Below are 21,353 nucleotides of genomic sequence, written 5' to 3'. Positions count from 1 at the left end.
AATTTTTTAAATTAAAAATTTAAATGTGTGCTTGCTCACAGTGAAAACATGCTACTTCAGTAGGCAGAGGGCTCCCATAGCAACTGGATGTATTTGGTTAGAGACACAGGATATAAAGGATGGTGAAAAGAATTATTATGTTATATAAAGAGTCTGCCTAGATGATGTCTAAACTCCTTTCACCGTTAAGTTCTATGACTGCTTGAATCCAATAAGATTTTACATCTATATTTCTCTTCTAACTTCAAAACACTTCTTTTCACATATACTTTGTTACAATGATGATCACATTAAAATTTGTATATCCAGTAGAGGTTTGACCCATATGTGATGAAATTCAAACTGACCTAGATGGACAAATTGCCCGGAGCAGGTATTTTCAAGTTGAATTCTAATCACCTTTTAACAGTAAAATTCCCTATTTCAACTCTTTCAACAATGCAGAATTCCTTAAACAGTATTTTAAATTTGATCTTTACACTTTATGATATCCAGTTCTTGGCTTAAATTGAACTTGAGTCTCAACATATCTCAGTATAGAGTGGCAAATTGTTTTCTTTTTTTTTTTTTCTAGACAAACTTCCTTTGCAAAATGCCTGAATGTAGGATCCTTTTTTTACATCTGACCTAACAAATACTTAATAACATGTTTTTGGCAAGGAGGCCGACTTGATAAAATGAGAAACACCTGGAAAAAATCCTGACTCTACCACTGACCAGCTATGAAGCAGGACACAAAAGAACTCAAACTTCTCTCCCTTTCAGTTTCTTCACTATAAAATGGGGTTAAAATAACAACACTTTATTGGGTTGTTGTGAGAAGTAGAGAATATATTTCAAAAATACCTTTCATAATTCCTGGCATAGTAAAGTGCTCAACATAGAAGGACTACTGATAAAGGTTTTCTTATTGTTATCACAGTAACTGAAGAACAAAACAAAATATCCCTGTACTCCTACCCTAATTCCAAGGCCAGAGACTAGATGATAAAATGAGCACACTTCATACAAAGGCAGTAGCATAATCTAGTTTGTAAAATTGCTATGAACATTCAGATACAGATTAACTGTATATACACTCTATTATAATGCCCAATTCCGAACCGGCACTTAGTTCACGTACTCACAGAATGCAAATGTAAGAAAATGGAAAAAAAGAGCTCTTTGATCAAACCTTTCATTTTATAGACAAGAGAAAAATCACAAGAGAAAATAAAATTATATCCACATTAAACAACATTATCTATACCAGGGGTTGGCAAATTTTTTCTCTAAAGAACTAGGCTTTGCTAACAACATATGAGTATCTGTCGCATATTCTTCTTTCTTTTCTTTTTAACATCCTTCAAAATTCTTGGAGTTTTTTACATCCCACAAAAAATATAAAAACCATTCAAAACCACTGCAGTTTGCAGACCCCGATCTAGACAAAAATGCATCAAAAAACCATATATGTGCAAAGGATGTGTCACTTTAGGTTGTCACATATAATCCTAAATATATTTCCATCTTAAATCTAAAAATGATCTATGTCAGTCTTTACTAGGTGAGGAACAGCCTCCTTTAACATTGGTGCTGCATTCTGGTAAAATTCACAAATTTATTGTAAAGTATTTCTTAAAATAATATAATACTACCTGACAATTTTCAAAATGAACAGCCACAATGAGCTTTCCTCCGTAAAGTTTATCTTCTAGATTTTCAGGGATGGATGGTTCATGCTCTGGTGGATAGGTTTGCTTTAGCCAATCCATCCAAGACAATCCCACAAGCGACTGAATCTTTTCCTCACTGAATCTGCGCATTTTTATTCGGAACTCATTCACCTCAGGATCCTTCAAGGCATCAAATTCATGCAAACCTAAACAAAAATTTTAAACGTGTCATTTTGAGTAGCTAAGAGAATACAAAATATACTCAAAAAAAGATAATTTGGATGCTTGGTTTTTATGAAGCCAACAAAACTGAACAGGAAAATATTATGAAAGATAAAGAGAATATTATGAAAGATAAAAAAATATTCAAGATAAAATAACGAACTTCATGTATAGAAGATGAACATACAATTAGACTTCTAAAGAATACAAACTTGAAACCTCTTAAAGAAATATAGCTGGTTACCAATTTTAAAAAGATAATCACTGAAATTCACAGTACTATTTTAAAACCACATATGAAAAAGCCAGTTTTTCTTTACAAATCAAGTAAATCACATTTAAAATATTTAAGAAAGGCTAAGAATCTGAAAACTTTACAAATAAGCCTAAAACTCAAGTTATTACTTAAAACTCAGTAAACTTCAATTTTATAAACTTTCCGTTTACTGTGATTTTTCAACAATGGTTATAGCATATCAGTTAGTCAAAAATCTCATAAACATAAAACTATTTTTTGTTGTACTGAATTATGAACCACTTCTGCCATGAAAATAACTATATAACAGCCTGTATAAGCTTATAATTATTCTAATAAATAATTCTAGATATCTAAAATAATAGAACATGTATAAATTTTTATATGTGCATTAATTTTTACCTATCAGATTGGCAAACATTTTAAAGTTGGACAAAACCTTAAGCTGGAAGGGACAGAAGAGAAATAGGCATATTTAATATTTATTAGAACACACACACACACACACACACACACACACACACACACAGTTTTGACCCTGGTATTCCACCAAGAGGAAGTACAACCTGAGCGACTCAGGACCAACTAGTGAAAGTCAAATATGTTCCCCAAACCAGTCACGTAAGATGCCCAGCTTCTTGTGAGCCCACCTTGCGCTTCCTCCTGCCAGCAACTTCCATCAGGCATACATGAAAGCCATCCACTTTCTCTACCATAAAAGTTTATCACTCCCCTGCCTGACTCTGAGTCACTGCCAAACACAAAATTCCTTTATTATAGCAAGCTCTGAGTAAAAAGTCTGTTCTCATTTGCATGATTGTTTATTTCCACAAATCTATGGAAATAATTGTACAGATAACATGATATCAGTACAAGCATGTTCACTGTAGCTTTGTTTATAATAAACAAAAAACTGGAAACAACCTAAAGATAAATCATTAAGACCTGGTTAAAAAAATTAAGATACATCCATATACCATGATAGAGTGGTGCAAGTGCTAAAATGAATGAAGTAGATCTGTGTTGTTAGGATAAAAGTCCCAGATATATTAAATATATGAAGCAGGAACACAGTGGGTCTCGCAAGATTCCTTTTATGCAAATTCAAAAGAAAGAATATAGAATGCATATAAATTTTTGCCTTGAAAACTGAGATAATATTAACAGCATTTCATAGTGTTGGAGAGGGAAGCACAGTGTGGCAAGCTGTTACTTTTCATTCTGTAGGGCCAAATCAATACTATATCATTTGAATATATGCACGTCAATGAGTGTTATCTTGATAGTAGACTTACCTGCATTGTATATTTACGTCTATTAAAACAGTCATTATTTCTAAAATAAATATTAGCACTGATTTGACGTATTAAATATAGAAAATTTAAAATGTTTAAGTTCCATAATACAACAAAGGTAAAATCTTGAGGGTAAAATATGATTTCTTGGATAGTTTTAGATCTGGAATAAAATATATTACTCTAAATCAGCTATGTGAATGAACTGTAATTTAAGCGAACTACCTTAAGTATCTTAGAGCTTCTTCCTTTGCACTGTTCAAACTATTTCTATTCACAGATCATCGGTACTACAGATAAGGACATGGAAATGGATACCTAATAATAGATACATCTAACAAAAATCAAACTCTTTATCTCCCTTTATCTACTAAAAGTCATGTCTAATCCACTTTCTAAATGTCTCTCAACTCCGTCTAGTTCTCTTAGGTCCTATAGCCATTACCTTAATCCTAGCTACCATCATCTCTCCCATGGATTAATTATTACATCAGTTTTTCATTAATTTCTCTACTCACAATCTTAATCCCTCCAATCCATTTCCATTCCCCAACCTAAATAATTTTTCTAAAATGAAAATCTGATGATGTTACTCCCCTACTTAAATCCCTTCAATAGCTTCCCAATTGCTCTTACGAATTAAATCTCTACTTTTTACACGGCCTGGATGGCTCTGCATGCTCTGAAGCCGGTTGCCGCTCTGGACTTCCTGCTTATCCTAGCTGTCCCTTAAGCAAATCATAGTCAATTTCTTTTATTCCTTGAATAGGCCATCATTCCTATATGCCATTCCCACTTGGTTTTCCTTCTTCCATCTCCTTTCACCTACTCAACTCCTAATGAGCGCTTAAGTCACAGTTTAGCTGTTTGTCTGCAAAGAGGAAGGCCCTGACTCACCCAGTTGATTTAAGTGACCCTCCTTGACTTATAACAACTTATACATTGTATTGTAACTGTCGGTTTACTGATCCATTATTTCCCACTGGATTGTGAGCTCCAAGCAGACAAAGACCACATTACCCAAGTTCAGTGCTGTGGTTCTCAAGTATAAACACTCAATATGAACTGTTGAATTGCAATTGCTATTGTTTTGGTGATTTTTTTTCAATAATATAAATAAGGGACTCTTTTCACATAACTATGAGAGACAACTGAAAAGTACAGATTTCTTTCATACATCCCAGACTCACTAAATCCCAATCTCTGACAATCTGCTTTTTAAGAAACTGATGAATGGTTACCTAATCTATAACAAAGGAGGCAAGTGGACTTCCCTAGTGGTCCAGTGGGCAAGACTCCACGCTCCCAATGCAGGGAGCCCAGGATGTGATTCCTGGTCGGGGAACTAGTTCCTGCATGCATGCCACAACTAACACTCTGCATGCTGCAACTAAGAAGCCCGCATGCCACAACTAAGAAGTCTGCATACTGCAACTAAAGATCCCACATGCCACAACAAATATCCTGTGTGCCACAACTAAGACACAGCACAGTCAAAATAAATAAATATTTTAGGGCTTCCCTGGTGGCACAGTGGTTGAGAGTCCACCTGCCAATGCAGGGGACACGGGTTCGTGCCCTGGTCTGGGAAGATCCCACATGCCGCGGAGCGGGTGGGCCCGTGAGCCACGGCTGCTGAGCCTGTGCGCCCAGAGCCTGTGCTCCGCAACAGGAGAGGCCACAACAGTGAGAGGCCCACATACCACAAAAAATAAATAAGTAAGTAAATAAATAAATATTTTAAACAACAACAAAACAAAGGAGGCAAGCATATACAATGTAGACAAGACAGTCTCTTCAATAAGTGGTGCTGGGAAAACTGGACAGTTACATGTAAGAGAATGAAATTAGAACACTCCCTAACACCATACACAAAAATAAACTCAAAATGGATTGAAGACCTAAATGTAAGGGCAGATACTATAAAACTCTTAGAGGAAAACAGAGGCAGAACACTCTCTGACATAAATCGAAGCAAGATCTTTTCTGATCCACCTTCTAAAGTAATGACAATAAAAACAAAAATAAACAAATGGGATCTAATTAAACTTAAAAGCTTTTGCACAGAAGGAAACCATAAACAAAAGAAAAAGATAACCCTCAGAATGGGAGAAAATATTTGCAAACAAAGCAACCAACAATTAATGTCCAAAATATACAAATGGCTCATGCAGCTCAATAACAAAAAAACAAACAACCCAATCAAAAAATGAGAAGAAGACCTAAACAGACATTTCTCCAAAGAAGACATACAGATGACCAAAAAGTACATGAAAAGATGCTCAACATCACTAATTATTAGAGATATGCAATCAAAACTACAATGACATTATCACCTCACACGGGTCAGAATGGCCATCATCAAAAAATCTACAAACAATAAGTGCTGGAGAGGGTGCGGAGAAAAGGGAACCGTCCCACATTGTTGGTGGGAATGTAAACTGGTACAGCCACTATGGAGAACAGTATGGAGGTTCCTTAAACAACTACAAATACATATGACCCAGCAATCCCACTACTGGGCATATACCCTGAGAAAACCAAAATTCAAAAAGAGTCATGTACCAAAGTGTTCATTGCAGCTCTATTTACAATAGCCTAGAGATGGAAACAACCTAAGTGCCCATCATTGGATGAATGGATAAAGAAGATGTGGCACATATATACAATGGAATATTACTCAGCCATAAAAAGAAACGAAATTGAGCTATTCGTAATGAGGTGGATAGACCTAGAGTCTGTCATACAGAGTGAAGTAAGTCAGAAAGAAAAAGACAAATACCATATGCTAACACATATATATGGAATTTAAGGGGAAAAAAAATGTCATGAAGAACCTAGGGGTAAGACAGGAATAAAGACACAGACCTACTGGAGAACAGACTTGTGGATATGGGGAGGGGGAAGGGTGAGCTGCGACAGGGCGAGAGAGAGGCATGGACATATATACACTAACAAACGTAAGGTAGATAGCTAGTGGGAAGCAGCCGCATGGCACAGGGATATCGGCTCGGTGCTTTGTGACCACCTGGAGGGGTGGGATAGGGAGGGTGGGAGGGAGGGAGATGCAAGAGGGAAGAGATATGGGAACATATGTATATGTATAACTGATTCACTTTGCTATAAAGCAGAAACTAACATACACACACACACACACAAAAAAAACTAAAAATAGAACTACCATATGACCCAGCAATCCCACTCCTGGGCATATATCCAGAGAAAACCATAATTTGAAAAGATACATGCACCCCAATGTTCATTGTAGCGCTACTTACAATAGCCAAGACATGGAAGCAACCTAAATATCCATTGACAGAGGAATGGATAAAGAAGATGTGGAACATATGTACATTGAAATATTACTCAGCCATAAAAAAGAACGAAATAACGCCATTTGCAGCAACATGGATGGACCTAGAGATTGTCATACTGACTGAAGTAAGTCAGACACAGAAAGATAAATATCATATGATACTGTTTATATGTGGAATCTTAAAAAAAAGGGGGGGTTACAAATGAACTTATTTACAAAACAGAAGTAGAGTCATGGATGTAGAAAACAGTTATCAGGGGATACGGCGGGGGAGGGATAAATTGGGAGATTAGGATTGACATATACACACTACTATATATAAAATAGATAACTAATAAGAACATGCTGTATAGCACAGGGAACTCTACTCAATACTCAGAAATGGCCTATATGGGAAAAGAATCTCAAAAAAAAAAAAAAGGAGTGGATATATGTGTATGTATAACTGATTCACTTTGCTGTACATCTGAAACTAATACAACATTGTAAATCAACTATACTCCAATAAAAATTAAAACAAAAAAAGAAAGGAAGGAAAAAAAAAAAGAAAGAAAAAGGAAGAAATGGATGAAGCCTGAATTGGGGAACTACTATAAAGATCTCTTAAAAGTAGAAACTTTACCAAAAATAAAAAGTTAGGCTAAGGAATTTAATTTTAAGCCTAGTTAATTGCCTATATGTCTTGTGGTATGAAAATTTGATAGCAAAGCTTAAATTTTAAGATAAGAGTACTGTATAGTTTACAGTCAAATATAAATTTTTGATATTAAAAAAGTACTGAATGAACAATTTCTTCATATTAAAGATACTGTTAAAATCCTACAGACTATGTATTTCCTTCACTTTAAGGTATGCCACAGCTTTAGATAGGTGAGGAGAAAAAGGAAGTGTTCAAATACTTTTTTCAGGATGCTGACAAAATCCTCTGATCAAGATTTACTACTGGGTATTTGGAGAAATTAATGCAGGAGTAACAAGTACCTTCTCTACAAAGAATAATCAGAACCCCAGCAGTAGCTCTATAAATAATTATTGAGAATAAACAGAAAATGAAATAATTAGGCATATCATCTTTCAGGAAAAGGTATTTTTAGACCCGTCAGGGCAGTTATGTCTGTAAAGGTTCTATTGTTTTCGCTGGGGAGGAGGAGGCAGCAAACTTGTTCCTGAAGTTAAATTGAAATAATTGTTCATTGTTTTCCCAGGAGGAATGACCTCACAAAGTCCCGGTTGTAGTCATCACATACAAATCAGCAACTGCAAAAAATGACTTGTTAGGTATTTAAAGTAAAATTTCATTCTAAAACATCAGAACAGACTTACTCAACTTCCTAAATGACTGTTAACATTTGAATTTGTGTATATGATCATAAGGCCAGCTTTCCTAAACTGCTGAGGGTCTAAAGTACAATTTATAAATTTTAAGAGCTTATAAACTGTTTAATTCAATGCAATAAAACACTCGTGGCATTTTCTTAGTCATTCAAATTGCAGGGCACATTGCATAAAAAAATTTTTGTACAATAAGCTTTATACACTAAATGAAATATGAAATATGGTACATTGTTTATAAAAAGAGAAATTCAATTCTAATATATATTAGATCTCTGTGCTGTTAGTAGGGTGAAGTTAGAGTTGTCAAATTTAAAAACAAAAAAACAAAAAAAACACAGTATGTCTAGTTCTATTTGAATTTTAGATAAACAGTGAATGACTTTTTGGCATTAAGAGTATCCCATGGATCTACTGTATTTTTATTTGGTAAATCTGACAAGCTTAGGTACAGATAATGGTGGCTAATGATTCTATATGCTTTGGAGATCAACACCCAAAGAAAGCACAGTGATCTAAGTTTTGAAAAGATGGTAAATCTCAAAAAGACACCTATATTCTCATAAAAGTTAACTCTCTCTGTGATGCTAACCTTTTGAATTGTCAAATATTTCAGCTTCCCTAAATATCAGCAGAAAAATACAGAAAAACAGTATTTTCACAAACATGCACACAAAACTGCTTAAAAAGAACTATATCAAAATATTATCAGTGGATATTCTTGTCCTGGATAAAACTAAGTGATTTTTTTATTCTTTCTACTTTTACATATACTCTAATTCAAAGGAAAAATTTTTACTAACGGAGAATAATTAAAAGTTTAAAAAAAATCTTAGGAGCTCTAAAAAACAGAAAGGCATGCTTTCTATTGAAGCTATTAATATAGTTTTGAAAAATCTGTATGTTATACAATTACAAGCCTATTTAATGGGGGAAAAAGTCATTGCCAAAGCAAACTAGGTAACATCTGAAATAATCAAACATTTTTAAATACCAGGGTGTCATTCAGTAAATAAACAAGCTTCTGTTCTAAGTACTCAAAGGGAAGAGTTTAGTCCCACTGTGTAATCATTAGCTAGCCTGAATTAACTATAGGTCAAGATCAAAGAATAGTATCTTAAAGGTACTTACTATCTTAAAGGGGATGGTACTATATTATCCTATAAGAGTGAATGTGATCAATACAGGTAGCCAATCCAGATCCAACACTCTTCAGATATTTTTGGTTTTGTACTTTAAGCCTCCTCTTCAGTAATCCCCCTTGCAGTATGCAAATTCAAGTTAATACCCTGTCTAAGGCAGGATACCACTGGCCCTTTAGACATCTAAGATTACTACAGCAAGAGAGACTGCTCCGTGTTTACTGTGTTACTCACAATTCTCCCTGAAATTAATATGCAAAGAATAATGTGGGCATGATATATCTTGACTTGCTATAAAAGTAACTTCTACTTAAAACATAATTTTACTTATGGAGTAAAATTTATGGAAACATCAATCAGCTTAAAGTCTCGGTTAGCATAGAGTTGTGAATAAATTATGTTCATACTAGACGGGTAGTTCACAAGAAACTTAGGATGCATCTCTTAAAAAGGGCTTCTCAAAGTACCTGAGGCAAAGGAACAACTTTTTTATTTCAAATTTGCAAAAAACCAATACTTTTATAAAATAAAAATAATTCACTAGACATACAGATTGCCAACAAGCACATGAAAGATGCTCAACATCGCTAACTATTAAAGAAATGCCAATCAAAACTACAATGAAATATCATCACTGGTCAGAATGGCCATCATTAAAAAGTCTATAGGGCTTCCCTGGTGGCGCAGTGGTTGAGAGTCCGCCTGCCAATGCAGGGGACACAGGTTCGTGCCCTGGTCCGGGAGGATCCCACATGCCGCAGAGCGGCTGGGCCCATGGGCCCGCTGAGCCTGCGCGTCCGGAGCCTGTGCTCCGCAACGGGAGAGGCCACAACAGTGAGAGGCCTGCGAACCGCCAAAAAAAAAAAGTCTACAAATAACAAATGCTGGAGAGGGTGTGGAGAAAAGGGAACCCTCCTACACTGTTGGTGGGAATGTAACTTGGTTCAGCCACCGTGAAAAACAATATATGGAGGTTCCTCAGAACACTAAATATAGGGTTGCCACTTGATACAGCAATCCCACTCCTGGGCATATATCCAAACAAAACTATAATTCAAAAAGATACATGCACCCTTATGTTCATAGCTGCACTATTCACAATAGCCAAGACATGGAAAGAGCCTAGATGTCCGTCGACAGTTGAATGGATAAAAAAAATGTGGTATATATACACAATGGAATACTACTCAGCCATAAAAAATAATGCCATTTGCAGCAACATGGATGGACCAAGAGATTATCATACTAAGTGAAGTAAGTCAGAAAGAGAAAGACAAACACCATATGATATCACTTATATGTGGAATCTAAAATATGACACAAAAAAACTTATCTACAAAACAGAAACAGACTCATAGCCATACAGAACAGACTTGTGGTTTTTCAAGGGGTAGGGGAGGGGGATGGATGGATTGGGAGTTTGGGACTAGCAGATGCAAACTATTATATATAGAATGGATAAACAACAAGTCCTACTGTATAGCACCGGGAACTATATACAATATCCTGTGATAAACCATAATGGAAAAGAATGTATATTTATGCATAATTGAATCACTTCTTTATACAGCAGAAATTAACACAACATTGTAAATCAACTATACTTCAATAAATTAAAAAAAATAAGTCACTGGAAAAGAAAAAGATAAAAAATACACACACCCTTGGATGTTGTGGCAATATCACATCGCTAGAGAAGTTTATTCTCGATTTCTATACTTACTTTATCTCAGACTGGTTAACAATGTACAGACCAGCACTGGCCCATGGACCACACCTTGCAAAGCAAGGTCTCAGATCATACTTACTACATGTTTATACAGATAGCAACAAACATGTTAAAAATTCAAAATAAGAATTTTTTTAATTACCTCTTCCTATAAGGACTCCAATTTTTGAGTCTAATTTTTCCCCTGGGTCACAACTTCTTGTCACTAATTTGAGAACTGGAAGAAAAGGTCTGACATCACAGAGTCTTCTTGTTTCATCTTCAAGCTCCTCATATACAGCAGTTTGATTCACACATGCAAACATATAGGAGTCAATTTCCATAAGGAGGTTAAACATTGGGTAATTATGAACTTGTTTCCATAACATCTGCAGGAAAAAGTAATAAGACATTTTCTGAAATGGAAATACTTGCTCAAGTGTACAAAGATATATCTACAAGGATGCTCACTGCAGCACTCTTTGGAAAACTCAAAAACTGAGGACAAGCAAACTGCTTAGCAATAAGGGATCAGTTAAGTGAATTACGGAATATTACAGAACTGTGAAAATAAAACAGAAAAACACGGTAACATGGAAAGCTATACGAGATATATTAAGGTTGGTTCCTTTTAAAAATAGCAATTGTAAGAGAATATTACAGAACTGTGAAAATAAAACAGAAAAACACGGTAACATGGAAAGCTATACGAGATATATTAAGGTTGGTTCCTTTTAAAAATAGCAATTGTAAGAGAATATGAATGGTATTTAACCCATTTTTGTAAAGTAATATAATGGTATAATGCAAAAAAATGCATTTATATAAACAAAAGTATTAAATGTGAAAATCTATGAAGAATAAGAATCACTGAAGACTTCCATATTTAGCATTCTGGTGGACATAAATAATTTCTAATTAAAAAGAAGAACATTTAAATTATGTATCATCTATCACCTCCATACAAAATTTACATTATTTTTGTCCTGAATTCTTTTCTATTCACCAGAGTTATCTCCATTAACTAGCACTGTCCTGTTAGGATGAGCAGAATCAATTTCTCATGATCTCCCCTGAAGTCTCCTGGATGAGATCACATAAAAGGTCACCACACAAACACAAGGCGGATTACATATTTTAACTGCAACCAGGACAAAAGTCAACAGCTGAGGGATAAAAATCGTGGCCAATCCTCAGATTCAGTTATATGAAACAAACAAGAGAAACTGATGCTAGGCAAAAAAAAAAATTAAAAAAATAGGCAAATTGGACTTCATCAAAATTAGAAACTTTTCTGTATCAAAGCACACTATTATGAGAGTGAAAAGGCAGCTCACAGAATAGGAGAAATTATTTTCAAATTATATGTTTGATAAGAGATTACCATCCAGAATACATTAAAGAACTCCCATGACTCAACAACAAAAAACAACTGAATTAAAAAATAGGCAACGGTCTTGAACAGACAATTCTACAAATGATCCATAAGAACATGAAGAGATGCCTGAAATCATTAGCCATTAGAGAAATGCAAATAAAAACTAAAATGAGAGGGCTTCCCTGGTGGCACAGTGGTTGAGAGTCCGCCTGCCGATGCAGGGGACACGGGTTCGTGCCCCGGTCCGGGAAGATCCCACATGCCACAGAGCGGCTGGGCCCGTGAGCCATGGCTGCTGAGCCTGCGCGTCCGGAGCCTGTGCTCCGCAACGGGAGAGGCCACAACAGTGAGAGGCCCACGTACCGCAAAAAAAAAAAAAAAAAAAAAACTAAAATGAGGTACCACTTCACAGCCATAAGAATGGTTATTACTTAAAAAAAAAAACAAAAAAGGAAAACAAGTGTTGGCTAGCATTTTGAGAAACTGGAATCCTTTTGCATTGCTGGTGGGAAGGTAAAATGGTACAGTCATTGTAAAAAAAAAAAGTTTAGCAGTTTCTTAAAAAGTTAAAACAGAATTACCACATGATCCAACATATGGAGAGCAGGGATTCATACAGATACTTGTGCACCAATGTTCAGAGCAGCATTATTCACAAAAGACAAAAGATGGTTATAACCAAAATGTCCATCAAAAGATGAATGAATAAACAAAATGTGGTATATCCATACAATGAAATAATATTCAGTCTTAAAAAGGAATGAAATTTAGATACCTGTAACAACATGAATGAACTTTTAAAATATTATGCTAATTGAGAAAACCAGACACAAAAGGTCGACTACTGTGTGATTCCACTTACATGAGGTAGCTCGAATATACAAATTCATATAGACAGAAACTAGAATAGAGATTACCAGGGACTAGAAGAGGGGAAGTTTATTATTTACTAAGTACAGAGTCTGTGTTTAGGATGATGAAAAGTGCTGGAAATGGATAGTGGTGATGGATTGGGCAACACTGTGAATATACTTAATACCAAGAAACTGTGTGCCTAAAAATGACTCCTACGGTAAGTTTTATGTTATACGTATTTTACAACAATAAGTTTTTTTTAAAGGAGCATGGTTTCAATGGTTAATTCAGCTTCAGCTATAGCCACAGGCATCCATACCTGTCACTTGTGACTATAAAAGTAAGTGTACTATCTGCCCCTGTAGGGTGCCCAAAACAATTAAAAAGTGATCCCTTTTCACTTAAGGGATTATGCAGTTCTAGAATTCTTATGTCTCCCTGATGAAGAAGCTTGGAAAAGAGTTATAAGGCTGTCCAAAGTCAAGCGTTTTAAAAAGGTTTGTCATAAATACTTTTTCTTAAATATGTCATAAACCCCAATTTCCATATTGGGTTTAGCTATTTGAAAAACATTAAAGAGAAAGTTTAGGAAAATAATTTTACTTACAAGTCATAATCTTCACAAATCAATAGTACTCATCAATTCGCTTGAAAAAAATCATCCAACAAAACATGCAAGCCTTGTTATGTGAAAGAATTTGCTTTCAAATGAGGACACAGCATTGATTACTGGGGGAAAAAAGTCTACTAAACAGCAGAAAACCTTTTTTTCCCCCAGAGTGACCATGAAAAATAGTGAGGATGGGGACAGAAAATGGGGATTAGAAAGGGAAGGAAAAGGAGAGAAGAGACAACCAACGAAAAATCACTTGAGGAAAAATAAACGTGATAAGCTCAAAGACAATTCATACAAAGATCTTACCTCAAAATAAAACTTTCTAGAACAATGTCAAATTCCTTTTGATAACCTGAACAAGCCTTTCAAACTAGCTAAAATAAGCTAATTTGTCTTCATTCAGGTATCACACGTGGATTTTTTTAAAAATTAAAAGTGAGTGGGAGTGAGAATGAGAATGTTTTATATAGCCAATAAACAAGATCCAAGACACAGTATGGATCAAAATCTTTAAAATATAATGACTTATAAACTTCTCTCAAATTTACCATATGATTTACATTAATAACATTCTAAAATGGAGGAACATTTTCCCCTAAGTGATATAGTAAGTAAGCTATGTTTATAGAAATTCAGCCTGATAACATACCTGTTTAATGTAGGAAATGGTAGCTTCCCGAGGTACCTCCAACTGGATATAAATCCCAGTGGGCAAAAGGAAATCCACGGGTATGGAGCCATCAGATGCTATCTGTGAATCCACTGCCCAGATGTCAAGGATGTCTGCCATAGCAGGAGGCATTATGAAGCGGAAGCACACTCATAACCATGGGGCTCTAGAAATCAGTAAGTAAAACTTAGTGAATTAATTAGCCAAATTTTATACTAAAACATGATAAAGCTCACCAATCCATAATTAGTCCTTGGATTTCAATATAGCCAACAATGTAACAGGAGGTCAATTAAGTTAAGCAAGAGTAAGCCACCATAACTTAAAAATACTTTTGGTTATCACTACATAAATTATGTATATATACCATACTGATTCAAATTCAACATAATAAGTATATGACTTATTATGTGAAAGATGAAAGGTTTAAGGAGTACAGGCTCCTGAGAAATCCAGTTAACAACCACTCAACAGGGGATTCTCTCCAGACCTTACTTAGAGAATTGATATCCGCTTCTTCAACCAAATTTTTCTTGGCAAACTCCATGAAAAATGGCAATCAAGAGGGCCTTCCTTCAAAAATAATTTTCTATCAAGCTCACGAGAGAAACAAAATGTCATGAACTTAGTCCCATGACCCACCACCAAAGTATTAAAAAGACCAAATCCCCCAAACCAGCTGAAGGCGCTTTATGCTATGACTCTGGCCTGTTTTCCTTTGCTTCTCTGACTACTCCACAATCCAGGCTCTTGTGCCACAAGTGCTTTTTGCCTCCTGCTGCTAGACCTATGTTCACAGATATGTTGACATTGCCCGTACCAAACTACTATTCCAACAAATGCACCCTTCAACTGGACCATTTAAGTCTCATCTATTCCTTAAGGGCTTCCTTCAAGAAAGCACAACAATAATCCTGGGAAGAACATGGGCACTGAAGTTAAAAAAAACAAAACAAGGTTCAAATCCCATTTATTCAAAACATTCAAGTATCGTGTCAAAAGAGACAGACACCAACCTGAAGCATTTTGGGGCATCAAAAACAATAACGACATCCATGGATTGAAACACATGAAATATATACAAATGTGAGACAATGAAGATAGAGAAAAACCCTTTATTGGTCAACTTTGGAGACTGATTTGAAACAACCTGGGAAATTTAAATATGGATTAAATATCAGATAATTGTAAGGAAACTGTTCATTTTGTGAGGTATAATAATGGAATGTTATGTTTCTAAAAACCAGTCTTTATCAGTCAGAGACACATAATGAAGTATATAAAGGGATAAAATGACACTATGCTTGGCATTTGCTTTAAATTATTCCATTTTTGAAAACGTGAATGGGCAGCTGATTTCAACAAAGATGTAAAGGTAATTCGATGAGAAAAAAGAAAGTTTTTTCAACAAATGGTGCTGGAATTACTAGACGTCCATATGCTAAGAAAATGAAGCTCAATCCATATCTCACATCAAAAATTATAAACTCAAAATGGATTGTAGGCCTAAATGTAAACGCTAAAACTGTAAATCCTCTACAAGAAAACATAGGAGAAAAGCTTGTGATCTTGCATTAGGCAAAGAATTCTTAGATATGACACCATAAGCACAATTCATAAAATAAAAAATTGATAAAATGAACATCACCAAAACTAAGAACTTCTGCTCTTAAGGAAGACACTGTCCATAATATAAAAAGACAAGCCACAGACAGGAGAAAATGCTTACAAATCATATAAAGAACTTGTATCCAGCATACATAAAGAACTCTCAACATACAATAATAAGGAAACAGCTCAGGGCTTCCCTGGTGGCGCAGTGGTTAAGAGTTGGCCTGCCAATGCAGGGGACATGGGTTCAAGCCCTGGTCCAGGAAGATTCCACATGCCGTGGAGCAACTAAGCCCATGTGCCACAACTACTGAGCCTGCGTGCCGCAACTACTAAAGCCCATGTGCCTAGAGCCCGTGCTCCACAACAAGAGAAGCCACCGCAATGAGAAGCCGGCGCACTGCAACTAGAGAAAAGCCCACGCGCAGCAATGAAGATGCAACACAGCCGAAAATAAATAAATAAAAATTAAAAAAAAAAGAAAATCTTGAATTCCTAAATTTGTTTATAAAAAAAGAAAAACAGCTCAGTTTTTTTAAAATGGCAAAAGATTTGAACAGAGGCTATCAAAGGAGATAGATGGATGATAAAAGGGCTCAATATCATTAGTCATATAAATTAAAACAACAGTAAGACACCACTACACACCTCTTACATGGCTAAAATTAAAAAGACCAACCATACTAAGTGTAGACAAGGAAGAAGAGGAACTGGAACTCTCATACACTGCTGATCGGAATGTTAAACACTAGAGCTGCTTTGGAAAACAGTTTGGCAGTTTCTTAACATACACCTACCATATGATCAAGTCATCCCACTTCTAAATATATGCCCAAATGAAATGAAGGCATATATCCATGTAAAAACTTGTATATAACTGTTCATAGCAGCTTTATTTATACTAGCCAAAAATTGGGAAAAATTCAAATGTCCATCAACAAGTGAATGAATTTTTTAAAAAGTGGTACACTCATACAATAGAATACTACACACTCAAAAAAGCAAAAACAAACAAAAATCCACTACAGACACATTCAACAATGTGGATGAATCTCAAAATAATTACGCTGAGTGAAAGAAGCCTGACAAAAAGAGTACATACTGTATGACTCCATTTATATAAGTCTAGAAAAGGTAAACTCGTCTATAGTGACAGATCAGTGGTTGCCTTGTGTGGGAGAGGGCAGGGAAGAAGGAAAAGGTAAGAAGCAGGGATTACAAAGGGACACAAGGAAACTCTTGGGAGTGGTGGATATGTTTATTTACCTTGATTATGGTGATGATGGTTTCAGGGGTGTGTACATATGTCAAAATATATCAAATTATACACTTTAAATATGTGCAGTTTACTTTAAGTCAATCATCCCTCAATAAAACTGTTTTTAAAAGTGACAGAAATAGATGAAATGAGAGGCAAAATGTTGGTATTCACTGAATCTGGGTGATGAGGAGTACACTGTATTACTCCTCTGCTTTTGTATATGTTTGCTATTTTCGTAAAAAAGATTTTGTTAAATCCCATCTAAGGACATCCCTGGTGGCGCAGCAGTTAATATGCCTGCCAATGCAGGGGACACAGGTTTGAGCCCTGGTCCGGGAAGATCCCACATGCCACGGAGCAAGTAAGTCCACGCACCACAACTACTGAGCCTGCGCTCTAGAGCCTGTGAGCCACAACTACTGAGCCCACGAGCCACAACTACTGAAGTCCGTGTGCCACAACTACTGAAGCCCACGCGCCTAGAGCCCATGCTCCACAACAAGAGAAGCCACTGCAATGAGAAGCCCGTGCACTGCAACGAAGATCCAATGCAGCCAAAAATAAATAAATAAAATTAATTAATTAAAAAAATAAAAGATTAAAAAAAAATCCCATCTATACCATTTACCAGCTATGTGAATTTTGGTAAGTCACTTAAACTTCCTGAGCCTCCATTAACTAAAAAAGGGATTCATAATAAAATGCTCCTCCTGGGAACACGGTGACAAATGAAGGAGCTAATATGTGAGAGCCTGACACATTGCAAGTTCTGCTAAATGACAGCTTTCTCCCTTTACTGAACATCCTGGCCGTTACTGATTCCTCCCTCCTAAGTCTTACCCCCCATAGCCTAGATCCACCACACTGACACTGTCATAAGGGTCCTGAATCTTTCAGATGTGCAAGCCTTGTTTCTGTAGGCAGAACAGAACAACGATTAAATATTTTGTTCTCAGAGTCTAACAGCTTAGTTGTAAAACCTGGCTCCATCACTCGCTAGCAGAGAGATCTTGGGCAAATCATATGCCTTCTTCCTACTTAAATTCCTTTATCTGTGAAATGGTGAAAACAACAGTAACTACCTCATAGCATACTTATTAACACTGAGTAAAGAATGCCTGGAATATAATAAGCTCCATGTTTGTTGCTATTTATTAATTTTTTTAATTCAAAAACTGTTAGTTCTTTTGAGCTGTGAGCCACATATATTCAACTACTTTTGTTTCCCCAAAAGTGATTAGCAGATAGTAGCCATTTGTAATTGTTTAATGAACTTAAGACCAAACAGTATTATCCCTACTCCAACAATTAAAAAAAAAGGAAAAAAAAAAAAGCTCACAGGATAATAGAATTTATAACACCTAAAGGTAAGTACTTACTATGTGTCAGCATTCTAATAAAGTCTTACATGTGTTACTATATTTTATCCTTACTACTACCCTGTAGTAATACTACTACTCCTCAAGAAGCACCTGAGACTTAGAAAATCTGAGATCTCATGGATAAAAAGCAGCAGTCCTAGGATTTGAAGTTGGGTCTAACTCTAGAGGGTGAGCCCAACACCACACTCTACATAATGACTACTAAAGCACCATAAAAAGAGTCCGAGACATTTAACCATAATAAACCACATTACGTTGACTGTAAGCTCCTTGAGGTCTTGTGCCATGCTTCTTAAAATACTGTCTCTCACCACAGTGTACAGAGAAATCATTATACGTTTATACGTAGAAATTCTAAACTGATAAACTTTCACAGACAAGAACAAAATTACACAAAGTTACTACAGATGTCATTAACTGTCGCTGATCCTAGAAACGCTTTAGGCAAATCACTGCAGAACAGCCTTTAGAGACTGTCTTCAGTGGAGGAGCTTCTCAACTTTCCAAGTATTAGGCATTCAAGAAATATTTGAGGAACGAAAACATGCTACATCTAATTTTAAAGACCATGCTTTGCTTACCTTAAAATACCACCATGCAAAGACAAACAGGGAAAAGCCATCTCCTGAACACCAAGTACTACATATGAGTTAGGAGTTGTCAACAAAAGCTGACAGGACAAACTAAAGTTAGCATTTAAAACTGAGATGAGTTTATGAAACATCAGCCAACTGTCACAGAATTACAATCAAGATAAACCTGTATACTCCCCTGGTTTCTTCAGCATAGATTTTTGGCAAGATTCTCACAACTGAAGCCAAATCACCTGATGAATATCCATAGTAATACAGGAGCACGAAACTATAAAAACAAAAACTCTGAGACCTCACCCTTACCAGACAACTGGAAATGATGAGACTTCCTGAGACTCTGGAGCCCAGAGCAACAACCTTTTCAAGGAGACATACTGCACCTCACTACCCAACAGCATCAACTCCCCAGATTCAAATTCTAAACTTCTTGGGTATTAGAGGCAAAACCACTATGGCAGATTTAAGAATTTCTTGATGAAGTAGTCATACCTAAAATGAATTACAAGAATGAATTAATGGGCCCCTACCTTTCTTACTTTCTAGATATGTCATTCAACACTCCCACACATACTATCCTTAATCCAGCCTTGCTGAACTGCTGATACTTGCCAGCATTTCCCATACTCTCTCCTGCCTCCTACCTTTAACCTATCATCCCTCTCCCTAGGTGGTCCTCAGCTACATATGTCCTGACCAACTCTTAGTCTTCTAGACTCTTGGAATCCACCCCCAATACTCTTCTGTGCACTCAAGCACCAGGGCATATCTATGTCAAAGCAGGAGCACACTATATTGAAGCTTGTTGCTTAGTGAGAGCTTCCCAACCTCCTACTATTTCTGGCTCAATACATATTTACTTCTGTCTGAATGAATGAATTCGAATTCTATGCAAATCACTAGAACAATTATATTGGATCATTAAAAAAGTGATTTTCTGGGTTTCCCTGGTGGCACAGTGGTTGAGAGTCTGCCTGCCGATGAAGCGGACGCAGGTTCGTGCCCCAGTCCAGGAAGATCCCACATGCCGTGGAGCAGCTGGGCCCACGAGCCATGGCCACTGAGCCTGTGTGTCCGGAGCCAGTGGTCCGCAACGGGAGAGGCCACAACAGTGAGAAGTCCGCGTACCGCAAAAAAAAAAAAAAAAAAAAGTGATTTTTGTTGTTGTTGTTGTTGTTCCTTTGGCCACACTGCGCAGCATGAGGGCTCTTAGTTCCTGACCAGGAATCGAACCCATGTCCCCTGCTGTGGAAGCACAGAGCGTTAACCACTGGACCGCCAGGGAAGTCCCCCTTAAAAATGTGATTTAGGAACTTTCCAAGTGGTCCAGTGGTTAAGAATCCACCTTCCAATGCAGGGGATGTGAGTTCAATCCCTGGTCAGGGAACTAAGATCCCACGTGCCACAACTACAGAGCCCACGCGCCCTGGAGCCCACGTGCCACAACTACAGAGCCCACGTGCTCTGGAGCCCATGTGCCACAACTAGAGAGACACCTGCAGGCTGCAACAAAGACCCGACGCAGCTAAAAATAAATAAATAAATAGCATTAGGAACTGGCAAAGTAAATTGCAAGGGTCAAGTATTTCTCTCCTGCCATCTCAAAATGCATCGTAAAGTTTAATCCTTTAGCTTTACAGTTAACCATGCTCTTTGCTTACTAAAGCAACATCACACCAATCTCCAAAATCAATCCCCCTATCTTTAATTTTTTTTAAGTTATTTTATTGAAGTATAGTTGATTTACAATGTTGTGTAAACTACTACTGTACAGCAAAGTGATTCAGTTACACATACAAGTACATTCTTTTTCATACTCTTTTCCTTTATGGTTTATCATAGGATATTGAATATAGTTCCCTGTGCTGTATAGTAGGACCTTGCTGTTTATCCTTCTATCTTCTATTTCAAGGACAAAATTCTCATGTTGAAATTATCAACTTTTTGACATAAAATCATCAGAAAGATTCTAATGATTCATCAAAATACTGATGATGCTTGAAAAGCTATACTGTGTTTAAATGAGACCTAGAAATGTTTTTCTCAAAAAGGAGTGAATTATCA

The 21,353-nt window shown here is 36.3% G+C and overlaps 1 protein-coding gene across 2 annotated transcripts in view; it reads right to left on the bottom strand.

Annotated features, from left to right (window-relative positions):
* PIK3CB (phosphatidylinositol-4,5-bisphosphate 3-kinase catalytic subunit beta) overlaps positions 1–21,353 on the bottom strand; it is a 188,474-nt gene that overhangs the window by 89,892 nt on the left and 77,229 nt on the right. Inside the window, exons 3-5 of one of the 2 annotated variants that reach the window (XM_082654636.1) lie at positions 14,425–14,611; positions 11,090–11,315; positions 1,638–1,861 (exon numbers count right to left, since the gene is read on the bottom strand). In XM_082654636.1, coding sequence (XP_082510762.1) covers positions 1,638–1,861; positions 11,090–11,315; positions 14,425–14,577 — 603 coding nt within the window. In that variant the 5' untranslated portion in view covers positions 14,578–14,611. The remainder of the gene's footprint in view (positions 1–1,637; positions 1,862–11,089; positions 11,316–14,424; positions 14,612–21,353) is intronic. The other variant, XM_082654637.1, reaches the window with a different exon arrangement.

Source organism: Grampus griseus (genome assembly GCF_964374135.1).
Source record: "Grampus griseus genome assembly, chromosome: 5".
NCBI classification, from domain to species: domain Eukaryota; kingdom Metazoa; phylum Chordata; class Mammalia; order Artiodactyla; family Delphinidae; genus Grampus; species Grampus griseus.
Note: the sequence above shows the minus strand (reverse complement) of the source record. Positions and strands in the feature narration are given on the sequence as shown.